Raw genomic sequence first — 27,349 nt, forward strand, 5'->3', positions numbered from 1 at the left:
TCACATTATCATGGGTCAGGACAACATTTATCCCAGCCGCCCAATATAAAAGCCAGTGGACTGGCACATGAAAGCAGGGTCTGAAGCATGCCATCCCAGACACCGTGGTATCATGTGGTAACTTTTAGTCAAATGTTTCACTTACCGAACTGCAAGCACAAGACCTAGCAGCGACAGACACGCAAAGGCTGCAATAAGGCCAACATGCCAACTCCCGAGAGACGGGGAATGTGTGCCTATAATAGGAAGAAACATGAATAATGTTGGAGCATGCCATCTGGTTCATCTCGATCATTTCATAGACTACATTTGTTACAGCCACACCTGCTGGGATCCATCATTAGAGAGACTAGAGACACGACAGGCATCAATACAAAAACTGCCTACAGCCAAAGTTAGTCATAAACAGGTCAGTCACAAACCCCTTCCCAACTAACAAAGGATGAGTGTCTAACCTCTCGCATTTGAATTATTCTTTCATTCTAATTAACAATGTGACAGTGCTCCTCATACTATTACAGCCAAGTCCTCACATTTAAGGCTTCTTTCTTTCCACCAACTGATTTTGAAGATTCTGCAGGATCAAGGTTGCACAACTCCAAGATACCAAAGGCTACAATTCGCAAAAACACTTCACAAAAAATCACCTATTGCCTTTTAAGAAATTAACCTAGACTAATTATAGATGTGAAAATAATTATGTACTCCTATTGATTAACATAGATGGTCATATATCACATCACCCACTGATATGTTAAATAAAGTCTAGCCACCTGCTTCTCTAGAGAAGGTTCAGTAAAGTAAAATGTTTAGATCACGAGATGATGTTCTACAGACTTTCACGGACAAAGTGTCTGGACTGTCACGCCTGCCAGTTTCCCGACCAGTTCGCGCACATCAACAAAGATGGCCGCCTTGCAATGCGCATGTGCAAGGGGGTCAGGCAGGAGTCAAAAGCCTGACTGCCGCTTTGCACCGGTGCTTCGCGTTCTAGTGGTTTGTGTTCCTCGCGTCGCGTCACTTCCGCCAAGCCGTCACACCGGTGCTCAGTATCCAGCTTGTTATCACCCGTTTCTTGTAGCGGGCGCCTTATCCGTCGGAGTTACGAGGCTTCTGGCTCCGCTATTAGTACCTTCCGGGTAATTCCGTTTATCGAGGGGTTTTGAGCTCTCGGCTGAGAGTTCTGCTGAACCTCCCACTTCGCCTCCGTCCTTACTTCCTTGGCGGGCTCGAAATTCTCTGTGCATTATTCTGGTGCTGGCTATCACCTCCATATTTTCCCCGGGGCACCTACCTGCTACTCCCGGTTCCACCCGCCGGCCGGACTTTAGGTTTCGTTGGCCGGACGGACCAGGGTAGAACTAGTGTTTGGCTGATCCTAGGGAATTGTGGTAGTTGTGGTCCGCCCGGAGTCCCCTTTTTGTTGTTACACTCTATTTTGTTGGACGTCCACTGGTTTTCGGAGGCTGGCATTCGTCACGGTCTGGAAAGAAGAAGATACGGTAAAGCGCTTTGCGCACTTGCCTTATTTTCCCTTACAGTGAGCTATATAGATATATAGGTTGTTCATATTGGTGTCCTTCTATTACAGATACTGCAGACCTAAGAATCCATGTATATGACAGGTATACCTCCTCTATCTCCACTATAACCCGATAGGGTAAGGCTTTATCCCCATTCACAAGTATACATTTGCTAAGCAATAGCATATTTATTTGAATAATCTGTGTTTCAATTGAACAGGCCCATCAAAAGCATCACTGAGGATAAGAGGCCATACGATTCTTATGGGAACACTTTTTGGACATTGGTATAGCTTGTGATTTCCAGACGCCTATTCCGTAAACACATATATACAAAGGACAAGATATTATTGTATGTATCCTTATGCTGCCTATTGATCATAATCCTTTCTTTTAGCACCTGTTTCCGACCAGTTTGGGAACCTGTCTGTGGAATCCTTTTTTTCCCCCTTTGCTTTCCTTGTTTTGTTCCCTCCTTTCCCTCCATATCACCATTGTGTTCTAGGGTTTGATAGACACAAGAGGTGTAGGGGGGACGGGTTGGGCTTGTCTACGGTTCCTGGCACTCCTGCAGAAACAGCAATTGGATCCTTACAGGACGAACTGCTGGAACTTAATTACACTTAGCCTTACCCTACAATGGATCTTAATTTGAGCAGGAGCTTGGGTGAACAGTTTAAATAGCAATTGTTTAATTTGGTTTATAAATTATTCTAGTCCAAGTTCTTGGTAGCTTTGTTCTTTTCTAGGGATTTCAGTGATTTGGTATAGGGTAGGGTAGCTTCGGCCTAATGTGGCTTTAAAGGCGTTTTGCACCATCCTTTCACTGCACTGGGCTGTTGGTTTTGGCTTGTTCAGCCATGGTGCTGGCTTGTATATTACATGGTATCTGGAACTGGTTTGGCTTCTGTGTTGGAATGTTGTAGTCGGCCAACCCAAGTGTCTTCAAAACAGTCCATTAGGGGACTTAGAATCTCCCAGCTACCAAGCACAAGAACAGAAACTATTAGGATGCTGTGGTGGTTAGCTGCTTCTGTGGCTGGTACAAAATGCTAGGGCTATTGGTTTATTAAAAAAGCAAATTGGCTGTTTGTTGCATATTCTACACTTAGGGCGGTATAAGTTGTCTGTTGGCAAGGCTCCCTGTGGCAGTCGTTTCGTCCGAATCAGATTTGGAACCAGTCTTTCTGACCGATTCGGAAAGCCTTCTGACAGACGGATTACAATAGTCGGAAATCATTCGGATTTACCAACTTGGTTACTCCGAATGCCTTTCGGAACAAAGTTGTTCGGAGCCGACTCGTACAGGTCTATGGAGCGCATTTCCGACCAACATATTGTGATGTCAGATTCGGACAGCCTTTCCGAATCGGTTGTTTTGATACTGATCAGCTGTCGGAATAAGACTTTGGGAACCTGCAGCAGGCCCCAATTCACCCGGGGTCCTCCGAATGGGGCCCGTGTGGGTACCCAAGGGACTCTTCAACACCATGCACAGTGTGGCAGGCACCATGTGGTGCCACTCAAAGGGTGCACAATTTTCCCCACCCACCCCTTTTTTCAATGGTATCCTGTGTAGTCGGTCAGAACACAGGCTCCTATTGAAGTCAAAGGGAGTCCGACCGAACGGTGTTTGGAACCATCGTAATCGGTCGGTCGGACTCCCATCAGATTCGGTCGAAAACCATTCCGAGGCAGAGTCGTCACAATGCTTTCCGACATAATGAGGCCCCAAGTGCAGATTTCTGGATGGGTCTCCAAATGCTTTGAGTAAGATGGTATTAGCAGCCTATTAGGGCTGAGTGGGGTTGCATGTTAAAAAGTCAGTAATTACTTTTGTGGCTTGTAGTGGTTGATTTTTACTTTGCTGTGGCTTAGCAGTTTGTAGTATGTAATAAGAAGTGCTGAGTAAATTAGCAGTATAAATTGCTATTGTGATATACACCACTTATGGACATAGGAGCGTGCAATCCTTCATCCACATTTTTGGTTACCTAGATTTTGTCAAATTTGAGATTTGGGAGGTTGGCGACTGGTTAGCAGGATGGCATTTTCTTTTGAAATGTTTACATAGCAGGATGGCATTTTCTTTTGTAATGTTTACATAGAAGCTAAACTTTGAGACATAAATAGAGATAGATTTTAGTTCTTTATTTTAAGCTAAGCCATATGTAATTAGTTTAGGGTACTTTTAAATGAATGGGTTTATATTACCTACTTTTGAAGGTTAGATGGTTTGTTTTTTTTGCAGGACAGCTTCTGGAATTTATGTCTAGAATCCGGCAGAATGTCACGCCCAGTGTGGAATTCTGAGAGCCGACTTATGTACAAATAGGTCAGTTCACCAAATTTTGAATCGTAGTGGGTCGCAATCCAACCGATCTCAAATACTCTTGATGTATATCACAAATTGTAATTCACTAAAATTGCAGCCGATCCCATGATTGGAGACCACCAGGTCTGTGATCACTTTAAATAATTTCTTTTTATTCACCCTGCTTCAAAGGAAACAGGGCTGATTTTTAAAAAATGTTTGAACGTAGACTACAGTCCCCTGGATCACTGCTTATTCAGCATCAAACTTTACATTCACAAAGGGGAATCTGGCCATGCCCTGAAGTTCTGGCATATTTCATGGTTCCATGGATGTCAAGTATCCTAGTCTCAGTAGGATTTAGTCTTGGTGGACTCGAAGGCGATGCAAGGGTGCAGTATAGAGGAGCGATGCGCTTTAAAATACAGCATCCTCTTACCATAGAAAAAACACCACTGGGCAAAATCATCTAAATGCCTGAAACGGTTGGGCTCACGTAAATGTAAATGTAGGATACTTGTAAAGCGCACAGCTGCCCATCACCGGGGCTTCCCGGCGCTGTATAACGCTGTGGAACCCTTCCTGGCTCTCCCTGTGAGATGCCCCTCCTGGGCACTCCCAAGGTGGAGCCAGGCATCCCAGTGTTGAAGGGGCTGTTGTGGAGATTAAGCAAGCTATTGCATTGTGGGACCCCAGGATTAGAGTAGGTGCCGAGGCGAGAATTATCGAGTCGGTGGACATTTGAGCTCAAGACCCTGCCGCGTCGGGAATTGAACCCTGGTCCCGGGCCAGACCTCTGCATCAGGGTCTGCCGCTCTAACCATTGAGCCACGCTTCTCCACGTACTAGCCTCGTTCGCGCAATAACAGAGACTAAAGCCCCAATTTTATTTATTAGGTTTTATATAGCGCGAACGTGACCCACAAGGGTATCAGAGTGCTTTATAATATATAGTTGTAAAGACATACGAAATGAGGTAGTATACAAGCATTTGATATTCATCATTACTTACAATGGAAAATGTGCACAGTTATCCATAACAACCCAGGGAGACGCAGTTCAATTTAAAAATTTAGGCTTTTTCTGATGAACTAGATTTGCAAAAGCTGCACTACTGAGTGTTAAAAGTACAAGGCACTCAGATTGCCTATCTGTACTTTTCATTATGCAGTGAGAATTGAGTTCTTGTACATTACGGGTACGAGTACTCTAAAGATACTTGTGTCAAGCCATACGTCAGACCTCATTCAAGGAACCACAGGGCACACAGGGGCAACTGGGCCTCATCTGTGGGGGTTAGGGGTGGTTTAACAGAAGCCACATACATTTATATGCATAATAAGAACTCGCTGGTACCCCGGTTAGCGTATAGAAGTGGAACTTTACACGAGTGGGTCAGTAGGCCTCCACTCCAGTGACAAACACAAAACCTGGTAAGCGGTCATCACCACTCCACATGCTACACCCACAACACAGAAGGTAGTCCACTGTAAATGGCGGCAGGCTTGGTGCCCTCTAGGGACAGGATCTTGTTCATGTCAAGGGACCAGCCTAGGCATTTCCATAACTACACACTGGATTAGCACATGGCTGTGGGCAAATACCAAAACCAGGATACCAGGTTCTCAGTTGGAGGTGGGAGGGGAATGACTGTACACCGTGGCCTGGGTAAGTTGTAATTACGCAAGCGTAATTTCAAGGAGTTCATGTTATGCATATTATGCAAAATTCCCAAAATCATGCCGTTACACCACTTTGAGTAATTATGCCCCATTCGCAGTAAAATCTTATCGGGAACAAAATGAGAGCAGTTATTGTCCATTGTGCTTTGGTTAAATGCATCCTCACCAAAAATGGATACAAGGATCCATTTTTCAGCAAAATATATCGCGAAATGATGGATAATTAGGCATGATTTTACAACATTTTGCTGAAATTACGCACACCCTAACTGTACACAAAGAAAGTTTCAGCACTACGTTTTTGAACATCAACCGTCCTGCACTGCCTTACTAGGACAGTAAAGGTGACAAATAACGTCCTTAAACCCCTGCAGTCTGGTTCTAGAGCGGTTACAGCTCACACCTTACTCAGAGAAAAGCCTCCATCCAAGTTGGAGCTGGAGGTCTTCCCAAAAAATATGGCAAGGTTTGCACTTTTTACCTGGGAGCCTGAAGTAAAACACTATTGCAGGCGAGGTGAGATGGAGAGGAGAGCCAGAGAGAAAGCAAATAGGGGGTGGGGGGGTTGAGCTGACATCAATCTCCCCCAGGCCCTGGTCCTCCTCGATCTGTCCGCTGCGTTTGACACGGTCGATCATTCCATCCTTCTCGACCGTGTCAGCGCAGCGGGCATCCGGGGCGCTGCCTTTTCCTGGCTTGAGTCCTTTCTTCAGGGCAGGTCCCAAGCGGTTCAACTCTCTGGCTTCTCCGCTCCTCCTCGCTTGGTTACCTGTGGGGTCCCCCAAGGCTCCTCCCTTTCCCCTCTTCTCTTCAATCTTTATATCTACCCTCTTATCACTTCTCTTCTCGAGCTGGGGGTCTCTGTGTACAACTACGCGGATGACCTCCAGCTCGTCTTTGATCTTTCTTCCCCTTCTGTCTCTCTTCCCAAGTTTTGTTCCACCTTAGTCTTTATATCTGAATGGATGAGCATCAATCATTTGAAGCTCAATCCGGACAAGACTGAGCTTGTCCTCACGGGTGGCCCCTCTAACCCCTGGTCCGCGGCTCACTGGCCCCCTTCCCTTGGTTCCCCCCCTTCACCGGTTTCTTCTGTTCGGACCTTGGGCATCAAGGTCAGCCATGATCTGACTATGCATGCCCAAGTCAGCTCCGTAGTATCCTCTTGTTTTCTGTCCCTCCGCCTCATTCGGAAAATCTCTCGGTATTTTTCTGCGGACGCCCTCAAAACCATAGTCATGGCCCTTATCATCTCCCGCCTTGACTATGGGAACGGCTTGTACGTGGGCATACCCGCCTATGAAACCCGCCGTCTTCAGGCCATTCAAAATCAGGCTGCCCGCCTCATTCTTCGCCTCCCCAAATCTTCCCACATCACTCCTGCACTCAAGTCCCTTCATTGGCTTCCTGTGCACCTTAGATCTTTTTTTAAATTGGCTTGTCTGGCCTTTCGCGCTCACACCCACTCAGCTCCCCTCTTTATCGGATCTCTCATTACTCCTCACGTCCCCAGTCGCACTCTCCGCTCCTCCTCTCTTTCCCTTCTCCACGTCCCCCGCTTCCGTAAATCCAGAACGGGAGGCACCCGTTTTTCGGTTCTAGCCCCCCGGTTCTGGAATAGTCTTCCTCTGTCCATCCGCTCCATCCCCATCTATACCCACTTCCGTAAAGCTCTTAAAACTTTTCTGTTCTCCCAGGCCTTCCCCTGTTAGTCTCCCCATGCCCCCTCTGTGAATCTGGTCAAGCCCTCAGCGCCAGGAAGCCGCTTGGCCGCAGTGCGCTTAACTAAGTTCTTTTTTCATTTCATTTCATACATGAGTTGGAGAGAGATTGATAGAGTAAGACGAAAGAAGGAAAACTAGTCTGAGAGCCAGTGATATTACTGGATGGGATTATAGAAATCCTAAGCAGTGAGGGTGTACACTGGTGCTTTCATCACAAAAACAATGCCAGGCCCTCAATCTTGTTAGCTGCTAATGGCCCTCACAATTTCCTCCTTCAATAGTAAATGCATTGCTTGTAAATTAAACTTGCTCCTGGTAATTTCTTTCACTGGGCAACAGCCGGTCTCCATTTATTTTCCAAATAAAAGTTCAAGAATTAAAGATAGATTTAACTATGTTAAAACCCTCAACCATGATAATACCTGGCCATCATGTATGAATGAATCTGTACCAGCCCAACAAGATTTAAAAAATACTCCTCCATTGTAATGTAATGTAAATGTGACTTATAAAGTACAAACTCCTGCCCTAGGGCGTTCTGGCGCAGTCAAAGTCCTATTTAGGCTGTGACAATGTCGTCTGATCAGACGGATGTGCAGATATCTTCTACTCCTGTGCGAAAAGCCAGGTCTTTAAGGCTTTTCTAAAGGAAAGTAGGGAGGGAGCAGCTTTCAATGTCGGTGGGAGACTATATTCCAAAGCATGGCAGTGGCCCTAAAATGGCTCTTTCAACCCCAGGTGGCTTTCCCAAATAGGGGGGGGGGACAACCAGGTTCCTTGCAGAGCCTGATCGAAGTGTCCTAGCTCGGATGTACCATTTGAGTTTCTTTTTTAAATGGTCTGGCCCGAGTCCATGCAGTGATTTATAGGCCACACAAAGATCTTTGAAACTAAATCATAGATTGACTGGCAACCAGTGTAATTTCCTAATTGCTTCTCTGGCTCACTCAAATTTCGGAATTTTAAAAAGGAAGCTAGCCATATTGTTTTGCAGTGTCTGAAGCCTCTTCATGAGACCCATTGCAAGCATAATATACAAACTATTGTAGTAATCAATCCTCGTGAGAACCAGTGCCATTGGTATTGTTTTGAGCATTGGGTGCAGACATTTTTCTATCTTTTTTATTAGCCTTAGGGAGCAGAAAGCGGCCAAAGTTATTTTATTTACTTGGTCCTTAAACTTTTGTTCTTTGTCAACCAAGAAGCCTACATTTCTTACTTTGAGGGTTCGGGTAGTGAGTCCAGCTCAGGTGGCCACCAGTCCAGTGTCCAGAGGAAGGATTATTGCTGCAGATGATAACCTCAGTTTTTTTGGCAATCAGTTTAAGGAATTTGCAGTCCATCCATTTGCTCACCTTAGAATTTTATAGTACCCCGACCCAACCTTGCAAACCCAGAACCCTGTACTTCGCCACTGTGCTTTTACCCTAAGCGGGGTCTGGGCCTGTGTCCAGTAGGTTTAAGAGGCTAAGCCTAGCGCGATAGCTGTCCCTACTTTTTTGTTTACGCACTTTTGCAACCATTTGAGGGACTTTAGATCAGTTTTCAAAGCACGGTGATGTCCATAGACCATGTTCCCGCTCTAGCAAACTGGCTAAATAAAGAGAGTTTATGGTTACGGTGGGCGGGTTCGAGTTTCAGGGACCTCCGTACCCTACAGGGCGTGGTTAGCACGGATGAGCGCCGAAGGGGCGGAGAAGGCGCTAGCGAAGGAGCCGGTGTTGTGAGGGGCTCTCGCAGTGGGGAGTGTCGTGGTGTCAGGGGCGGGCCGCTCATGCCACAGCAGCCCGGCCCCTTCCCCCTCTGCCCCGTGAACTGCGCTAAGAAAGGCCAGAGAGCTTGGCAGAGCCTGATGGAGCCCCCGGCCTGAGGGGCCATGGAGCCGGGCCTCCCGCTGCTGCTGCTGGGGAGCTGCGGCTGCTGCTGCTCGCTGCCGTTTTTTGGGGTGGCTGATTCAAACTTGCAGCTCGTGACTGTGGAAGCGGCTGGCCAGAACTGCAAGGCCCAGAAGCCTGCGGGATACCGCCGGACAGCTTGGCCCTCCCCCTAGCCACCAGGGGCTACAAGGACCTCTCGCGCCTCCCGCTTCGCGGGAGATGCTCGTGACTGTGGTAGCGGCTGGCCAGAACTGCGAGGCCCAGAAGGCTGCGGGACACCACCGGACAGCTTGCACCTCCCCCTAGCCACCGGGGGCTACAAGGACCTCTCGCGCCTCCCGCTTTGCGGGAGACGCTCGTGACTGTGGAAGCGGCTGGCCAGAACTGCAAGGCCCAGAAGGTTGCGGGATACCGCCGGACAGCTTGCCCCTCCCCCTAGCCACCAGGGGCTACAAGGACCTCTCACGCCTCCCACTTCACGGGAGATGCTCGTGACTGTGGAAGCAGCTGGCCAGAACTGCGTGGCCCAGAAGGCTGCGGGACACCGCTGGACAGCTTGCCCCTCCCCCTAACCACCGTAAGGTCAAATACGATCGGCCCCTCCCACGGCGCGGGACGCGCGCGGGCGGGCCCGTCTTTGCCAATCATCGACAGGAAGAGGCAGGGCAGGGCCTCCTCTCTAACATCGAGGATTCGGGACACAATGAACTTTTTGTTAACATCGCCATACGACTGTGGGTCAGCATTGTGGGGTCCTGCCACTGACTGTCTTATTACCATTAGGCAGTGACCTGCAGGGGGCATTCTAATATATTTATTGGGTGCTGCTGTCCAAGTTGTCCAAGCCCTACTTGGATAAATATTGTTTTAAATGGGCAAATGGAAGGCTATGGAGGGTGGGGGTGCAGGCGGAATTAAAAAGGGTAAAAAGGTCAGAAAATCTAGACATGCGGCTAGTAACTGTGTTTGAGATAGAATAGAAAGCATTGTAAGAGAGTGTGAAGAAATTTTAGGAGGCGAAAATCCAGCAGCCGATACATGTGAACATCAGGAGGTGGGGCTGGGCAGTAATCCCCTTAGGGTTATTCCACTTATGTTTTATAAAAAAATCGTCCCAACAGTTTAACCACTGTACTTATAGCTCATTTCCAGGAGGTACTGGGTTGTCTAGTGCATTAACGTCCCCAGTGCCTCCATCGAATTTAACCGTGAGTGGGGATTCTGGGGATAAGGAAACGGATGCTGAACCCCTCTCACTAATCCCCTGCTCAAATAGTTTTACAGCACTTGGTTGTTCGGAGGGGGTATTGGAAATTGGAGATGAGAGGGCTGGTTGTACCCACAGTGGAGTTTGTCTATTATCTTCATGCAACTGTAGAGACTCCCATGATGGGCTATTACTAAAAGTGGATGATTCGCTCAGGAAAATTGTTGAGGATCTGAATCTTCGGATCAGCTCTACCCCCCCCCCCCCCCCCCCCACCCCCCATATCCACCCCTCCCCCCCCATGCTCTGTGGCCAAGATCATCTTCTACAACAGCTGCTCAACTTGGGATGGGGGTCCTAATGTTTTCTGTAATAGAGCAACTCTTGTTCCTCCTGTGGCTCCCCTATCCAGCTCCAAGAAGACATATGTCGAGTCACTAAAAACCCTCGGGGCTCAGGGGGCTGCTTATAACACCAGGGGGTCACAGGTTCCCCACTCAGGATCTGGTAATGATACACTTAACACCAAAGGGCCACAGGTACAATCCCCCACAGGTAGATAGACAAATACTGGGACTACAGTCTACATAGTGAAAGTCCCAAAATGTTCTTCTAATCCGGGGTATGAAGGAGGCGAATCACTCCGTAATAAGGCCATACATTGGCTGCAACATGTCAGGGGTTGCAGATCCATAATTAGAGACGACATTGTCGGAGCCAGGAGGATTGCATCGTATAACTCTGTCAGACTGTATTGAGTTACAGCTAACTGATGCTGTCCTTGCAGAGAATTTATTGGCCCTAGAATTCCTTACCTCTTCCCCAGAGACATCTGCCATTCAGATCGAGGCTTCTCCCCTTTGTACAGCAAGGGTGGGGGGGGGGCAGGGGGGGGCGAGTGTCAACGAACTGCCGGGGAGACCAAGAGGGGGGTCAGGTCTGAACAGGGTAGATTGACCATTACCAGGTCGAACTGAAAATTCTAATACTCACCCATTACCCTCCAGTTGTAGCGAAATTAATGTCTCAGTTGCTTCTTGTTTCCTAGGACCTGTAACTGCCCAGAGCCAGGTGGTCGAAGGGAGGAGGGAATCACGTGATAGTTTCAACCACCCCAGGTGTATCAACAGAACTAACAAAAATACCCTTAACCTTCTTTCCTGGAATGTAGCGGGGTTAGAGAAGAAATTATTGCTCCCCGAATGGAATAGATTTATTGAACAGTTTGAGATTTGTCTGTTCCAGGAGACGTGGAGTCTAACCCCCATTCACAAATCAGGTTACACCACTTACTTTATTCCGGCTACTAGTTCAGGCAGAGGCCGCCCTTCTTGGGGGCTTCAAATATGGGTTAGTATCAACTTGAATTGGTCAATCACTGTGAACAAGTCTGCCTCAAGAGATATTCTGCACCTAACCATTAGAGGTGTACCTAACAGCACAGCCCTAGAACTTTTTAACATCTATGCAAGGGGCTCCGTGGGTGCTCAGCATTCGTTGATTGTAACAACTCTGGAAAACATGTTATCCTGCATCCCGCCCGACTCTAACATCATTGTAGGGGGGGATTTTAATTGTACATTCGAACCTCTTAGTACCGAGGATTTCCTGGGTATTGCTGAAGAGGATGCGAAATGGGACATTCCTGCTCTTAATTTAGTACCTATTAAGAAGTGGTCTCAGAGGACAATCCAAATCAATGCCCTCACACTGGAATTCAATCTTAGAGCTGTAAATGGGAGAACAGGCTCGGATCCAAACGGGGCAAACACCTTTAATAGGATAAGTTCCCCGATCAGAATAGACTATATTCTTATGGATATTAGACTATGGAGAGACCTGATAGATATGGAAGTTAAATCGTCCATAGATAGTGATCATAATCCCTTATGTTTAAAAATCACTAATGTCTGGCGGTCTTTAGGTGCCGAGGCTTCCAGCTCCCCTGTCTTGTCAACCAGAGAGGTAATTCCCTCTAACTGTAATAGACGCCTTAAATGGCTCAAAGTAGGAACACAAACTGGAAAGCATTAGGGAGATCTTAGAGGTTAAGAACATGGAACTTGGGATGCTTTCCAGGGAAATGGGGGCCCAACCCAATCTCCACCTGATCTATAAAGATTCAATAGAAAAATTGAGCTCATTTTTTATCGTTGAGGGGAAAGTGAGCTCAAGACGTGATCAGGTAAGGCCATCCAACCCATGGTATTCTCAGGGTTGTAGGGAAAAGAGGGCGGCCCTATCACTCGCAGTTAGGAGGAAAGATTCCTTAGCGATTAGAATTGCAAGGAAGGAGTAATTCAAGGCCTCAGGTGGAAGCTAAACGTAACGGGGAAGAAGATCATTGGCAGGAATTAAAGCATGCCTTCTTGCAGAAGGACTCAAAAAACGTCTGGGACCTAATTAATAGTAGGACCAGAGGTAATACTGTCCCAATTCTGAACTATATTACGTCTCGACAATGGCAGGACCATTTCTCTAATCTTTATTCGGATGCTGATTATTCTGCCCCTTCAGAATCTGATCTATCCATAATCCCCTTTGCCTCTGATCTCAACTCAGATGGTTTTGAGCTCCAAGAGGTAGAGCTAGCAATGGATAGCATTGCTCCCGGAAAGGCGGCGGGCCAGGATGACCTTCCTGGTGACCTGCTCCTGTACGACCCTAAGCCTTGGGCCTCATTCATCCTATTGTTAATGAATCTAATAGCGAGGAGATCGCCCGTCCCAGACTCCTGGAAGGGAGCCGAGGTTGTCCCAATCTTCAAAAAGGGGAACAGGGAGGACCCTGCCAACTACAGGCTGATAAGTTTAATCGACGTCGTGCAGAAGGTGGTTGGCAGGGTCCTCCTTGCTCGGATTGGTACATGGTTGGAGGATCAATCAATCAATTAATCAATCCTGTCCCATTTTCAAGCAGGGTTTAGGCAAAAGGTGAGAACAATGGACCAGGTGTTCAGATTCTTCACGATCTATTGGAAAAAAATCTCTTTGTGGAAAGGCAGTTTGTATTTGCCCTTCATAGATCTGAAGACTGCGTTCAACCTGGTGCCCCGGGAGAAACTTTGGTATGTCCTCCAACAACTAGGAATCTCACCCCTGGTTCTCGACATTTTACAACGTTTGCATAATGACAACTATGCAAAAATAGGTGGGGAACACAGGGGCAGCTGACGGAGAGGATCGTGGTGAACAGGGGGGTCCGCCAGGGATGCGTGCTGGCTCCCACCCTGTTTTCTTTATACATCAACAGGGTGGTTGATTTTTTAAACCAAGAACCAGCAGACGCTCCCTTACTGGCGGGGGAGAAGACCCCAACCCTCCTGTTCGCAGACGATACCCTCCTGATCTCCAAGTCTCCGAGGGGTCTCCAAAAGCTTCTTATCAGGTTCAGCGACTTCTGTAAGGCCCGGGGGTTGACAATTAATACAACAAAAACCAAACTTATGGCAATCAACCCTTCCAAACGTTTCAAAAATGGCATTACCCTAAATGATTCCCCTTTGGACACTGTCGAGTCATTTGACTACTTGGGAATCCGTGTCTCTAAGAATATGAGGTGGGGTTCCCATTTAGCCAAAATGCTCTCAAACCACAAACGGGCCTCTGGGGCTATCATTAGAGAGCAACATCTATCAAGGAGTAGGCCAGTAGCCCCTGCGCTTGCAGTCTATGACGGCAAAGCACTTCCTTCGGCCCTTTATGGGTCCGAACTTTGGGGGCTTTGAGAACGTTAGCGAACTTGCCAAATCTGAAAACAAGTTCATGAGAGATCTTATTTTCCTCCCTGTCTCAACACCCCTGAAACCCTTATTTTATGATATTGGAAGGTGCTCCATCCATGACATTGTACGTTTGCGTCCTCTTCTCTTTTGGGCTCACATAAGAAGGACCGCTGAACTGTCCAATTATGCGGCGGCCCTGGATGAATTGATGTTAGCCCATACGGGGAACAGGATCAAGTTGATAATGGACCTCCGACACCTCTTAATGGCCTTAGGCCTTAAGGAGGCCTGGGTCAGTCAAGCCCCCCGTCAAAGCAGGATCTCAAAGGAGCTTATTGGGATTGGGTCCTGACGAACGAGATTCTGAACACCAAAATGGGGAAACTTACCGAGGGGTTCTTTGAACATAAATCGATTTGCAGATTGGAGCCCTATCTGGACTTTATACAGATCCCTAGGGAGAGAGCTCTGTTTTTGAAGTTAAGATTCGGGATTCTTCCCATAAACAGTGCAACTGCCTCTTGGAAAGGGCTACATTCGACACCTATGCCTTGCCCTGGTTGTGATTATCACAATGAGTCAACTGCCCATCTTTTATTCGCCTGCCCAGCCTACAGATCGGCTAGAGCCAAGTGGCTCAAGCCGGTCTGCCAAATGATTGGCCCAATGAACCATCGTGCTGCACTCCGCATTTTGTGTACAGATACATCCTCTCTGTCACTGATCTGCGGGGTGGCCAAGTTTCTAGGCTGTGCATGGTTGATAGAAAATCAGATCTTGGCAACAAAGGCGGCATGCCCCATCAGTCCTGCCATCCTATGAGAAAAGAGCTTGGTTCTAGCATATCAAATGGTTAATTCAATTGCTGCTATGTTTCTGTTACAGTGTATTAGCTAACAAAATGGCCAATATCTAATTGTCTGTGTTTTGTTTTTGATATGAATGATTTTTATAGGTAAATTAGCACTGTAAAATGTAGTATGATGCATGTCGAAACTTAAAATTGTTGTATAATATTTTAATTCTTTTTAATTCTTTTTATCAGATTGTATATGCTTTTGTGATATTTTGTATATCGAATAAAGCTCATACTACTACTACTACTTCTCCACTGTGGATGAATCTTAAGGATCAAGGAATTCCAGACTCACTACTAAAAATGGTACAATTATTGTACTCTGACCATTGGGTCAAGGGGAGAATTGGTGATGGCCGAATACTAACCAACGAAATACATATGACTGGAGGATTAAAACAAGGGTGCGTACTTGCTCCACTGCTTTTTAATCTATAGCAGATCTCACTATTGCACTGAACGAAGTTAACGCACATCCGCCGAGGCTAGCTGGAAAGAAAATATCTAATCTGTTGTACGTAGATGATGTTGTACTTTTAAGTCAAACTAAAGTTGGCCTGCAAAGATTAAACGATCGTATATCAATGTACACAAAAGAAAATGAAATGGTAATAAACGAAACTAAGACCAAAGTAATGGTAGTTACAAAAAATACAAGATTTAAAAATAAATGCAAATGGACATTGGAACAAACTCGATTAGAACAGGTTGATTCCTACCGGTATCTTGGAGTTATATTTAATGGCAGTGGAAACTTTCTTCCACAGAAAAAGGATATTACCAGGAAAGCTAATAGTTTGGTTGCAGCATTTAGGATTATACAAAAAACAATAACTGCATTGTCCTTTACTAAAGATCATATCGGCAAAATTACTACCTACCCTGACATACGGCTGTGAGGTATTAAACGGGAAAGATGCGGAGACAATTAATAACGCAGTTGCTAAAACGTATAAATCTTAATTCGCCTACTGAACAGTGCCTCGCAAGCGCAGATGAGGTTGGAATTTGGGATAAATAACCAGCTGTATGCAAGAAAAGGTCAAGCCCTTAAAGTGTGGATCCGAAAAAAATGGTCATGAAAACCAAATGTCCCAGATATTATGGCAAGAAGTCAAAGATAATCGGAAACTGCAAGCCTGGTCCTATCTAAATAAAGCAAAGGAAGAATTTGGTGTAACACCAATTTGGGAGAATACAATTATTGCGCAAAGTTTTAAAAAAACATTTAAACTCACTAATCAACTGTAGCTGATAAAAGATAAAGATATATTTGTAAAAAGAAGACACGCATGGCCAATTATAAATGGATCTATGAAAAAAAAAGTACAAGAATATCTTGAAACATTATGGTCGCAGCAAAATAAATCTCTATCAGAGCATGTTTTGGATTATTGTCGGGTTTATGTCATTTACCTACATGGAAGAGCAATGAGGAGAACACTATATGTAGGTTATGTAAATGTGGACAAGAGAATATGATATATTTATTATATCTTTGTCCTGAATTAGAAATTGAAAGGAAAAATGACTCTTAAGAGACTATTCAATGCTCGTGGAGTAAGGACATGTAGACAAGCATTGATGGCATGCCTAAAATCTAAAGATATATTTATGAACTCTACATTTGTAAAATCTTTATGTGTTAGTAAAAAATCTGAAGATTAATTCTTGAACTATCAGGTCAATGTATCCTAAAATATACTAAGACTTGAACTTTAGTAACTAGGCGATATGAGAAAAATTGTGTATAGTGTTTTAAATTCCTTTATACTTGGTGATATTTTAAGCATTTTTGTAAGATTTTAATTATTCAAACAAATAAAATAAACTTGAAACTGTACTTCTCCCTGAACCAAGCCAGATTGGTAGATTTAGAGGTGTCACTCCTCAAAAGAGGAGCAAAAGAGGGAATTAATAACCAGGAGAACCCTCCGCTCATAAGCTTCACAACAAAAAAGCCTATAACACATATCTCTAGTTTCCATTAAATGGGTATCATATCTCACTCCTTGGTAAGGCTACGCTAATTTATTGTGAGGACATGGACTCTGTGGATGCCCACTCGGGGCACTTTTCCCCTCACTGTTCTCCCATTCTATGTTCACAGAACGAATGCGGCCCCTTTAATTCCTCTGCCTAGGCTGGTCAGCTGATGGGGTCACGTGGTGCAGACATTCTGAAAAAGGAAGACGCCGAGGGAGAACGTCGTTCGTTAGGACCTGCCTGTGAGGAACAGACGCTGGTGACGAACTTTGAAGTGCCGCCGTGGAACAACGCATCGCAGGAGAAGCCGGAGCCAGCTGTTGCCGAGAAGTTTTCACTACGGGACGAGAGAGCGGACAAACTAAGAGAAGGGCAGCCAGACCCTAGCTGGCACCACGCTGAAGCCCGCCACGGCCCAGGAGAAGGGTCGTGGCTTAACAAGGTAAGACTCGGACTGTTACAGGGAGGGACCTGGGTTCCGGGGAAGGCTGGGGGCGGTACGGGTGAGAAAGCCTAGGAAGCCCGTTATTTGCCATAAGAGCGCTACACATTGGTGACGGTGGTGACTTCCCTTCACTTCCCCTGCATCCCGCGACATAGGAAGGAAGGAGAAAACCCTTCCTGATATTTCTTTTCTTTCTCTTCTCTTCTTTTTGGCCCAGCGCAACGTGGAGCATCAACAAGCCCCGAACCGGGAGACACTACCTCAGACTATAGAAATCCCAGACCCTGTGAGAACATTCTGTTTCCGTATTCTGTCAGAAGTCCGAATAAATAGCACTCTGTTAAATAAACCACCAAATTTCATCCTGGTCTACTTCTACCGTTACATTTATTTAGCCATGCCCACCCATATGCATTAATCATTACTAAAATATCATCAACTACCCATATCAGGTCACGGCCCATCAGCCAACGGTCTCAAAATGGGCACATTAACAGTTATAAAGAAAAAAAGTGAGGCGAGACAGACAGTGCATCAAGTAAGCACCATCCATGGAGCAACTGGTTGGTACTCACCTGATTTCGTACTCCTTCAGGAAAAAAATTCCTATCTGACATTAGTTCATTTTGCTGGTCGTTTATAAGGTGTTGTCACTCTATCCGTGAGAGTGCGTGAAGAATAAATAAACAAACAAACTGACAGCCAACACTTGTTTCACCCCTTTACATGGCCATCCTGTCTGGGGCTTCCTCAGGGCTGTACATACATTCATGGAGAACAAAAGAAAAGCGATGGGTCAGGGGTGTGGGGGGCGGGGGGGTTTGTGTATCTCCATGTCAACAAAAGAAGGATGAAATGCGGGATAGGAGGTGAGGAAGAGGAAAGAACAAAAGATATGGCATTTAAAGGGAAAGAAAGGGGGGATAGGTTTGTAGAAAAAAAACATAAGAGAAGAAGAAAGGACGCGAACACAAAAGACATCATACAGTCATTTTAACATCAGTGTAAGACGTTGGACACAATATTTAGGTGTAAACGATCAGAGCGAGAGAGAGAAGGGAGTAGGAGAGAGAAAAAAGGAAAAAGAAAAAAGACACAGATAAGGACAAGAAGCACATGGAAGGCAAGAAGAATATGAAGCATTATTGTAAACAAACAATTGTATCAAAATATTTCACAAAAACAATGCGGTTCAGATATTATTCACAATTTGTGGAACTATATATATATCAGCAAAAATGGGAGTGATTATGGACGATAAATTGCATGAACATTAAAGGCATCCTGGATGTACAATGAATTAAGTAAATGAATGACCGAAACGTAAGTTTATGCATTGTAGGTAAAGGTGGTAGTTATAAGTATGTCAAAACACCTCAATCAGAAAATATATGGACGCATAATTTACAAATTGCATTGACCATTTCAAGTTATTACAAGCGAGAGAAGTATTTTAGAGCGAGTGATCAAAAAAAATCAATTAGGAAGAACGAGAGAAACGTGTGTGAGATCGATCGTGTATGTTAGGAAATAAAGTGTAGTTGAACAGCAACCTGACATTGGTCATTCCAGGTGATTTCTAAAAACATGAGAAATTGATTTGGGTGAAGTATTTTGATACATGATTTTATAGATGGAAGGGAATATTTGTTATAGAGCTGAGAGTGTAAGTTAGAAAGCTATAAATAAACGAAAAAATAATTACATATTTTGCAGAAAAATAGTGTTGCCCGTTTCGGTCGGGTCCAGGGATGTACATATATGAGATAAAATAAGCTGAACTTATTAGTCAGACCCCGTAATGTAAACAAATGTGAATACCCCAAGCACTAAAATAGAGATGTGAACATTTATCTCACATATTTTAATTTTTAACTAGTGTTCATACTCTATTTAAAAACACGGCATGTACTGACAATTTTTAACCTTAACGACCAACATGTTTCATTGCCCAACAAATTTGCGGCAATTTCATCAGGGTACTTGGACACATCTCCACCTCAACAAAATGCACTGGACTAAGTGGTTGCCAGGTGGACTCGTACCAGCAATTCACTCAGGGAGGACCCGAAGGATAACTACCTCCCACAACTCAATGCATCCGAGAACACCGCCGAGCGGTTGCATATTGATACTCCAGTACCTTGGAATCAATTTTGGTCACGACTGACATTGCATCACGCTTCACTAGCATCCCCAAGATGCCACGCCGGTAGCAGCAGCACGTGCACTTGGGGAGTGTGAGTGGTTCTATGATTCTCCTCCGTCATTTATTCTTAAATGTATTGAACTAGCCTTGACAAAGATTTTTTTCTGCTATCAAGATCAACTGTACTTACAGGTCTCCGAGACCTCGATGGTGGCAAATTTTGCCCCCAGCCTGGCTTGTATCTATTTGGGACAATTTGAGAACCATTCTGTGAATCGCGTCTCCAACCCATTTTTACAACATCTAGCTCTCTGGAAGGGATATATAGAAGCTGTGCTATGTATTTGGTTGGGCCCGGAAGATCAACTCCGGTCAGGAACGCAGACAACGTCTCACATAAATACAAGGAAAAAAAACATTTGAGCCTCACCGTCAATCGTGAAATTGTAGACCGCGTGCTGCCAGCCCCTCTCACCACACATCACGCTGCACTGGACGTATCCGACGGCTTCTGCACTGGGGATCTGCAAGCTGTGATTACCCGACAGCAACTGGGAGGCTGGTAAACTGTTCTCATTGTGCGACCAGACTACAGAGACAGCTTTTCCAGTGAAGCGGCAGTGCAGGTATACATTATTTTCAGACTGTGTGGCTACAACTGAAACGTTGCAGGCAGGATCTGCAAGAAAACAGACCATATTTAAAAGATAGAAATTCAATAGCTCAATAACAAATGGGAGTCGTGTTCGGAAGATCTTAAAGTTCAATTGAGTTGCCAAGATCAGATTTGTATTATAGAAAATTGAATGACACCAAGAAATGTTGGTGCAATTAACAAATAAAATCAGCCAAAGACTCCAAGATTCACTGGAGTTATAGTTTTTTTGTGTGAAAATCTTTTTATTGTAAAACTCGGCTCCATAACAGTGCACATCAGTCAGCATCGGAAGTTCATTGGCAGATACAGATAGATTCTATCAAGAAAAATAACCCCCCCCCGCCCCACATCATCGCCCAAAGCAGCCTACCCAGAACATACATTCTTGAGTTATAGTTTTAATTAATACATTTTGGATGTACAAAAGTGTAAACCGAACATTTTTCCCAAAAATAAATACCTCACTTGCAATCCAGGTATATTCGTGGAATGCAGGCAAACAAACCTTCTCGTTTTGATGGTGAAACAGTCAAACCCAATCCTAATCTATTTAAATTGGGTAAATGACCGCAAGATCCAGGGCGACCTACACACAAAGCGTGTATACATCAGGAGCATTCCAAGGTCTATGGTAGTGTAATCTACATAAATCAGTTTGTATGCTATTCTCTACCCTAAGTGGAGAACCTTTAACAAGTAATTAAAAAATTCACTTGCAGAGGTAAAACCTAAGATAAAGTAAACTTTCGAGAGTGTAGACCACAGCCAAAGACCATAACACTGGCATATTGCAATGCTTTAGAGTGTTTTTACCAGTGCTTAACATGTATTTAAAAAAAAAAAAAAAGTTAGTGCTGCCAATGATAGTAAGAACACAACTACTAACCATCACACTCCTACAAGTGTGACACTTCGAACTATTCCATGCCCCCATAGCTATAAGAATGACATGGGCGGCAGGTAACAGCCATTTTTATTGTATATTGAATTGCTAATTAACTGTTGTGGTCATCTATAGATTAGTCAGACAGCGCCACCTTGTGGAAGACTGTCACAAATGCTTGTGTTGACAATTAACCCCTTGCGTGCTGCCGTCGCGAGCACTACCTTCGTAGTGCTGCGCACGTCCAACGGCCGACGCGGCCCCGCCCGCGCAAGGAAACGCCCGCACCGCGGAGGAATTACAGCCGCAGTTACCGGGTTAAGTGCTGGTGCCAAACACTGGAAACCACTGGCTCAAATTAAACACTGGTTTTAACACTATTCTTTCCAGCTTCAAGAACTTCATTCTTCTTGGAACCACAAGGCTGTGGTTGATTAGCGATTTAAAACAGATACAAATTGCATTTTTGGGCTCAAATTGTGACCGCTATGATGGCAATTCTCGATTATCTAATCAGCTCAGACATCTATTGTAGTCCTTTTCTGCAACATCAAACTAAGGGTGATTGCCTAATTATGTGGAGCAGCAAAGGAACAGTCAGAAAACTTTATTTTATCGTAGGAAGAGACCCTCTGCCAATCACACGCTGGCATTAGCTGCTTTGGACATTCGTGGCTATGAAACTATTCTCAAGGGCAATGTCTGACCACTGTAAACCTTTTGAAACGCTAGGAGGCCCTCTTCCATAGTAAGCGGTCACGGGCAATCCCTTGCGTTTGTTTCCAAAGACTGGGATCTCTTAACGTTTTACTTTGCTAGATCAGTACATGTTGTGTTCTATGGGGATCGTAGGTGTCATTCTCCGGTCTACCTGTGCTGTTTGTTCCCAGTCGGTACTCCCTCTTTTCTAGTTGAGCAGGTGCCATGTACTCTGCTGTGCACTTTATTTAGGCATGCTATGTACTTTATTTTAGGTGCATCATTTCAAGATCTGTTAACTTAAGTGCACATGCAGATAGATTGTGCTGATTAGTTAAAATCCTTTGTTTTGTTGCCAACATCATGGATGCCTAATGCTTGTCTGTTTATCAGTTTAACTGCTTAACAGGTGGTGCCAATTATTTAAAAGTTTCTGGTTCTTGCTGACCTTAGGTCGTCTGATGCTCATCTAATTATTTGTTCAACTGCCCTGACAGGTGGTAATTAGGCAAGTTTCCTGTTGACCTCAAGGTCTTCTGGTATGCTTGCTTGTTGTTTGTTATGTATATTTGTAAAGCGCACTATCACCCTGGAGGGTATCCTGGCATTTCTTTTTTCGGCTGCCCTGATTTCTAAGTAAAGGCCTCCATTCCCTGCCTCAGTTTTCTGCCAGTGTGCCAAAGACAGCTTTCTAATTGACAGGAAAAACTACCTTATCTTTCGGAAGGTTCCTGTGTTTAATGTTGGTTTACTGAACCTTCAATTTCCGGCCCTATTCTACACTGGAGACATCCATCGAAATTAACAGGAAACACTCTGCTATCTTCTAAGAGACTTTAGATAAACAACTGTATAAATACAGCTTTCAAACTAAGTCCCCTGCCTGGCATCCTTGATCAGTCTTGAGCGAGAGCTGTGCCTTCCATCAGCACCATCCTTGGATTCTGAGCCCCGCCGCCTGCAACAAGAATAACCTGGAATTTCTTCAACTGGAAGCTGCCATCATACTTGAACCCAGGACCCTTATCGATCAGCCAGCAATCACTCTTGGAACTCCATGCCAGAGACAGCCTCCAACAACTTTGAACCCTGTAACCTGGCTGATCAGCCAGTGCAATTGCCTCCACTACGACCATCTCACCGGTTAATGGTCTAGCTATTGGGGCCTTCACACAGACGTCAGCTTAGTGCGCTAACCAGATGCTTCTAGTTTTGGTATCTCCCTCCTTCAAGCACTCCCTTGAAATTTGAGTTTCAATTAAAAAGGCCTTGGCTAAAGGAAAAAGACTAGTTGTGTCAAGTAACACAATGTTAAGGACGGATAAAGATTTCAGAATCATCCGATCAGAGACTAAAGGATACGCATTCAAGATTCAGGACATGGGTCTGTGCTCAAGGACCCTTCACATGGACTTGAATTCCTTCAAGTAATTCTTCTTTAGTGTTTTATTAAATACTAACACCACACGTGGATTGTAGAGCATTCATGTATGGTTGTCTGAAAGGATTGTGTTCTTCTCGCAGAATAATTATCTTGACTGAGGGACAACTTCTGCCAAGAAAGGTGATATTATACGGTATGACTTTTATCTCAGGTTTGTGTGCATTAAGGTTCTCTCCATCTTTTCACATTCTCTTCTGTTTGTATATATAACATATCTGCTCATTGCTGAACCTTTCAGAACAATTATTCGAAAAGGCCTTGGCACTCCTTCAGTTACATATATTCTGTAGAGCCATGCTCATTGTCTTAACAATAAACGAGAAGTGAATTAGCAGCTACTATGAAACCTTGTACATTATTAAACAATCACAAGGAACAGAGGATTCACTTCAACGCCCAGAGCATCTACCATAAATCATGAGTCTCTGCCGGAAGCGCAGCGGGCGCGACGATGGCGCGCCGAAGGTGCGCTTAAGGCAAGCTCGTCTGCGCTTGTCCGCGATCAGGACGCGACTAGCGCGGACCACTCTGCTCTGATACTCACGAGGCCTATGACCTCCCCCCCCGCTTTATACTCGTGAGACCTTGCTCAATCTGAGAGAGTATGCGCACGAAGGTCATCTTACTTTCACTGACACTGCCTTTCCACTGCATGACTTCGCCAGTAGGGGTCTGCTCCTGGGAGGTCTTCTTAATGTCAGATCACTGCCAAAGCACGCTAATGAAATTCAATTACTTATTGAATTCCATCACTTAGACGTTCTCTTCCTAACCGAGACGTGGACCCACGCCGACTGTGACATTGAACTAGACTGGGCCTGTCCTCAGGACTTTAAAATCCTGCATCTTCCTAGACCTAAAGGCTGCGGTGGTGGAGTAGGTATTATCTACAGAGCCTCGTGGCTCATTAACATCATAGACATGGATCCGGTCGCGGGGACCGAGATCCTCGGCCTCTCCATAAAATGTCACACTGGAGCCACTTTCACGGCAATTATCTGTTACCGACCTCCAGGGACTTTCACCTCCCAACAACAACAATCGCTACTCACCACCTTCACAAACATGGCAACCTCCCACAACAAATTAATCATCTTAGGTGATTTCAACCTCTGGCCGAACTGTAGTCTGGACACTGGACTGCACAATCTTTTGCTCTCTTGCGAAAGCGTGGGACTCCATCAACTGGTTAAGGAACCCACTCACAAAGCAGGTCATCGACTCGACCTTATCTTCTCTACCCCTCAGTTAGTACACCTGAACGACATCCTGCCTATGGGCTGGACTGATCATGCCCTTCTCAAATTCTATATTATCAGTAAAAGGGCTAGAATGCCGGCACACAGCACCTCTTCAGAATTTCTGTACAGAGACTGGAAAGCTCTGGATAAACTGAGTTCTACCGGTGCAGTGTTTCACGTGGAAGATAGCTTTTCCCCCGCTAATCCGGTTGAGGACAATTACAAGGCCTTTTGTACGAGGATATCCTCAACTACTGACTCCCTTGTTCCCTTAAAAAGATGTAAACCTAAGGGCAGAGCATCAGCCCCCTGGTTCGACGACTCTTTGAAAGTCCTCAAATTAGCCTGTAAACAGGCCGAGAGGAAATGGAGGCAAGGTTACTCCGACACAAATAAATTACTTTGGAAAAATAAACTCCTGGAATACAAATCTGCAATTGTTAAAAGTAAATCTACCTACTTTTGCTCCACTATAGTCAACGCCGCTAATAGCTCCAAAAGCATCTTCCAGATTCTTAACAACCTCATCCACCCTGACTGTGCCAAAAAAACAATCCCTCCTACACAAACACTCTGCGATAATCTCGCACTGTTTTTCAGGGATAAAATTGAGACCATTATCCACAACCTGAATACCTCCCCCTCACTGGATAGTCTCAACGGCCCCGGGGCTGTCACTACTGACTTTGATCCGGTGAACCCAGGGCACCCACCCATGGAATGTTTGCGGGAATTTCCCCCTATCTTGGAAGCGGATTTCGATAGACTGGCGCATGGGATCACTTCGGGTTCCCCTCTCGACCCTTTGCCCCCAAAAACCTGGAAAGCTTTTGGAACAGAACTCTTCTGCACCCTTTGCAGGATTTGTAACCAATCCCTGCGTTACGGATTTGTTCCGTCTCCTTGGAAGCAGGCACTTATCACCCCGCTGTTGAAGAAACCCTCATTAAACCCCGAGTGTTTATCGCACTATCGGCCTATTTCTCTTACCATTCCTGGCGAAAGTTGCCGAGCGCTGGGTGAGTTCTTGTCTCTCTAAACATCTGGAGCAAAATCACATTCTGGACGACATCCAATTTGGTTTGAGTCCAGCCCATGGCAATGAAACAAGCTGTCCTCACGGCCATGAAGGATCTTCGTATGCGTGCAGACAGGGGCCAGGCAGTAGCGTTGATCTTACTGGACCTGTCTGCCGCATTCGATACGGTCAATCATGTGATTCTGCTAAAGAGACTAAAGGAGGCAGGGGTTGACGGCACCGCCCTGCTTTGTTTCCAGTCCTACTTGTGGGACAGGAAGCAGGCTGTGTCCCTTCCCCCCTTTCAATCTGCCTTCTCCCCAGTGCCCCACGGGGTGCCTCAAGGCTCGTCCATCAGCCCCATTCTTTTTAACGTTTACCTTAAACCTTTAGTCACATTAATTAAATCCCTTAGGCTAAAAGCCATAAACTACGCGGATGACACCCAGCTCATCCTCTCTTGGGAGGGGGAAGAATCGATCCCTCTAGAATCGTTTCACGACTGCCTGAGAGACACAGCTGGTTGGCTGCACAAAAACTCCCTGCAATTTAACTCCTCCAAAACCGAGGTTCTGTTTTGCGCTGGAAGCCGGATTCCTCGCCTGTTCCCTACCGAATTTTGGCCCCCGGAAGCCCCGGAAAAACCACAGCCGGTCACCACTGTCCGCAACGTAGGTGTCATGATGGACAACAAGCTTAGCATGGAAACGCAGGTCGCGAAAACAGTGTTCACCTGCTCGGCCTTACTGCGTTCATTACGCAAGATCATGCCACTTCTTCCCGCACAGGCCAGAGTGTTAATAGTCAGGTGTACTATTCTTAGTCGCCTTGACTATTGCAACGCATTGCTGCTCGAGTCCCCAGCTGTACTGTTAGACGGACTCCAAAGAGTTCAGACGGCCGCCGCCAAACTAGCCCTTGGCTGGACCAGGAGATCCTCGGCCACAGCGGCTTTAGTCGAGCTGCACTGGCTCCCTCTGAAGCAGGGAGTGGCTTTCAAAGCACTCGGTCTTGTTTTTAAAGCACTACACGGAGTCGGGCCCAGATCGTTGCAAGCCATGTTCACCTGGTACATCCCTACCAGAACTCTCCGCTCAGCCTCAGCCTGCCTTGTCTCTGTACCAAGATTCAACAAGGTCAGGACTGGGGGAAGATCCTTCAGAGTGGCAGCTGCAAAATTATGGAATAGATTGCCTGTCGACATCCGCCAAACATCGCAACTCCTTCCATTCAGAAAGCGTATTAAAACCTGGCTTTTCCCTTAACTACTTCTCTGGCAACCCGCTCTCAGTTTCCCATCACATTCCACCTTAGGAGTCATTTTTCCAGCGCCAGGATACCTGCAAGGTGACAGCTGCGCTATATAAATGTTTTAAATAAATAAATATAAAATAAGATGCATATATTCAAGCAAACTTTATTATTACTGAATTATAGCAGAGAATAATGACATCAATAAACATGCTTTTACATGTAAACGTGTATATCTAAATACCCAACAAATATAATTCAAGAAGGGGGGATAAGACATGAAAACACCTTGATAATTACAACAGCATGGTTTAGAAAGCTCCTCGTGACTTGGTTCATCTGAGGGACAAGTGAAAAGCTTACTCCATGTTAAAAATGCCTAGATGTATTACTTCAGTAGATGTTACTATAAGGCACAGTTCACTGGGTTAAATGGCAGTGGGGTTTCCCAAGTCAGGATCTATTCCGGATGAAGTTAATCTCAGCGGGTCTATCAGCATCCATTAGTCAAAAAGAAAACCCCGGCACTCCCAACGTTTCACATTCAATTAAATATAGTAAACTGTCCATCAAGCAAAGAAACACAAAGATGAAGAGATTCCTCCCATTTCTGTTAACACCAAAGAAGAGTTCAGTTAATCATTCATTAACTGATTTATTTAAGAGTA

At 45.3% G+C, this 27,349-nt stretch overlaps 1 protein-coding gene across 1 annotated transcript in view; it reads right to left on the bottom strand.

The window, feature by feature from the left end:
• LOC147725615 (uncharacterized) overlaps positions 1–27,349 on the bottom strand; it is a 152,909-nt gene that overhangs the window by 27,806 nt on the left and 97,754 nt on the right. The window contains exons 4-5 of the mRNA XM_086964470.1: positions 19,918–20,166; positions 146–236 (exon numbers count right to left, since the gene is read on the bottom strand). Coding sequence (XP_086820596.1) covers positions 146–236; positions 19,918–20,166 — 340 coding nt within the window. The remainder of the gene's footprint in view (positions 1–145; positions 237–19,917; positions 20,167–27,349) is intronic.

This window comes from Lissotriton vulgaris, chromosome 3_2 (genome assembly GCF_964263255.1).
Source record: "Lissotriton vulgaris chromosome 3_2, aLisVul1.2, whole genome shotgun sequence".
NCBI lineage: Eukaryota > Metazoa > Chordata > Amphibia > Caudata > Salamandridae > Lissotriton > Lissotriton vulgaris.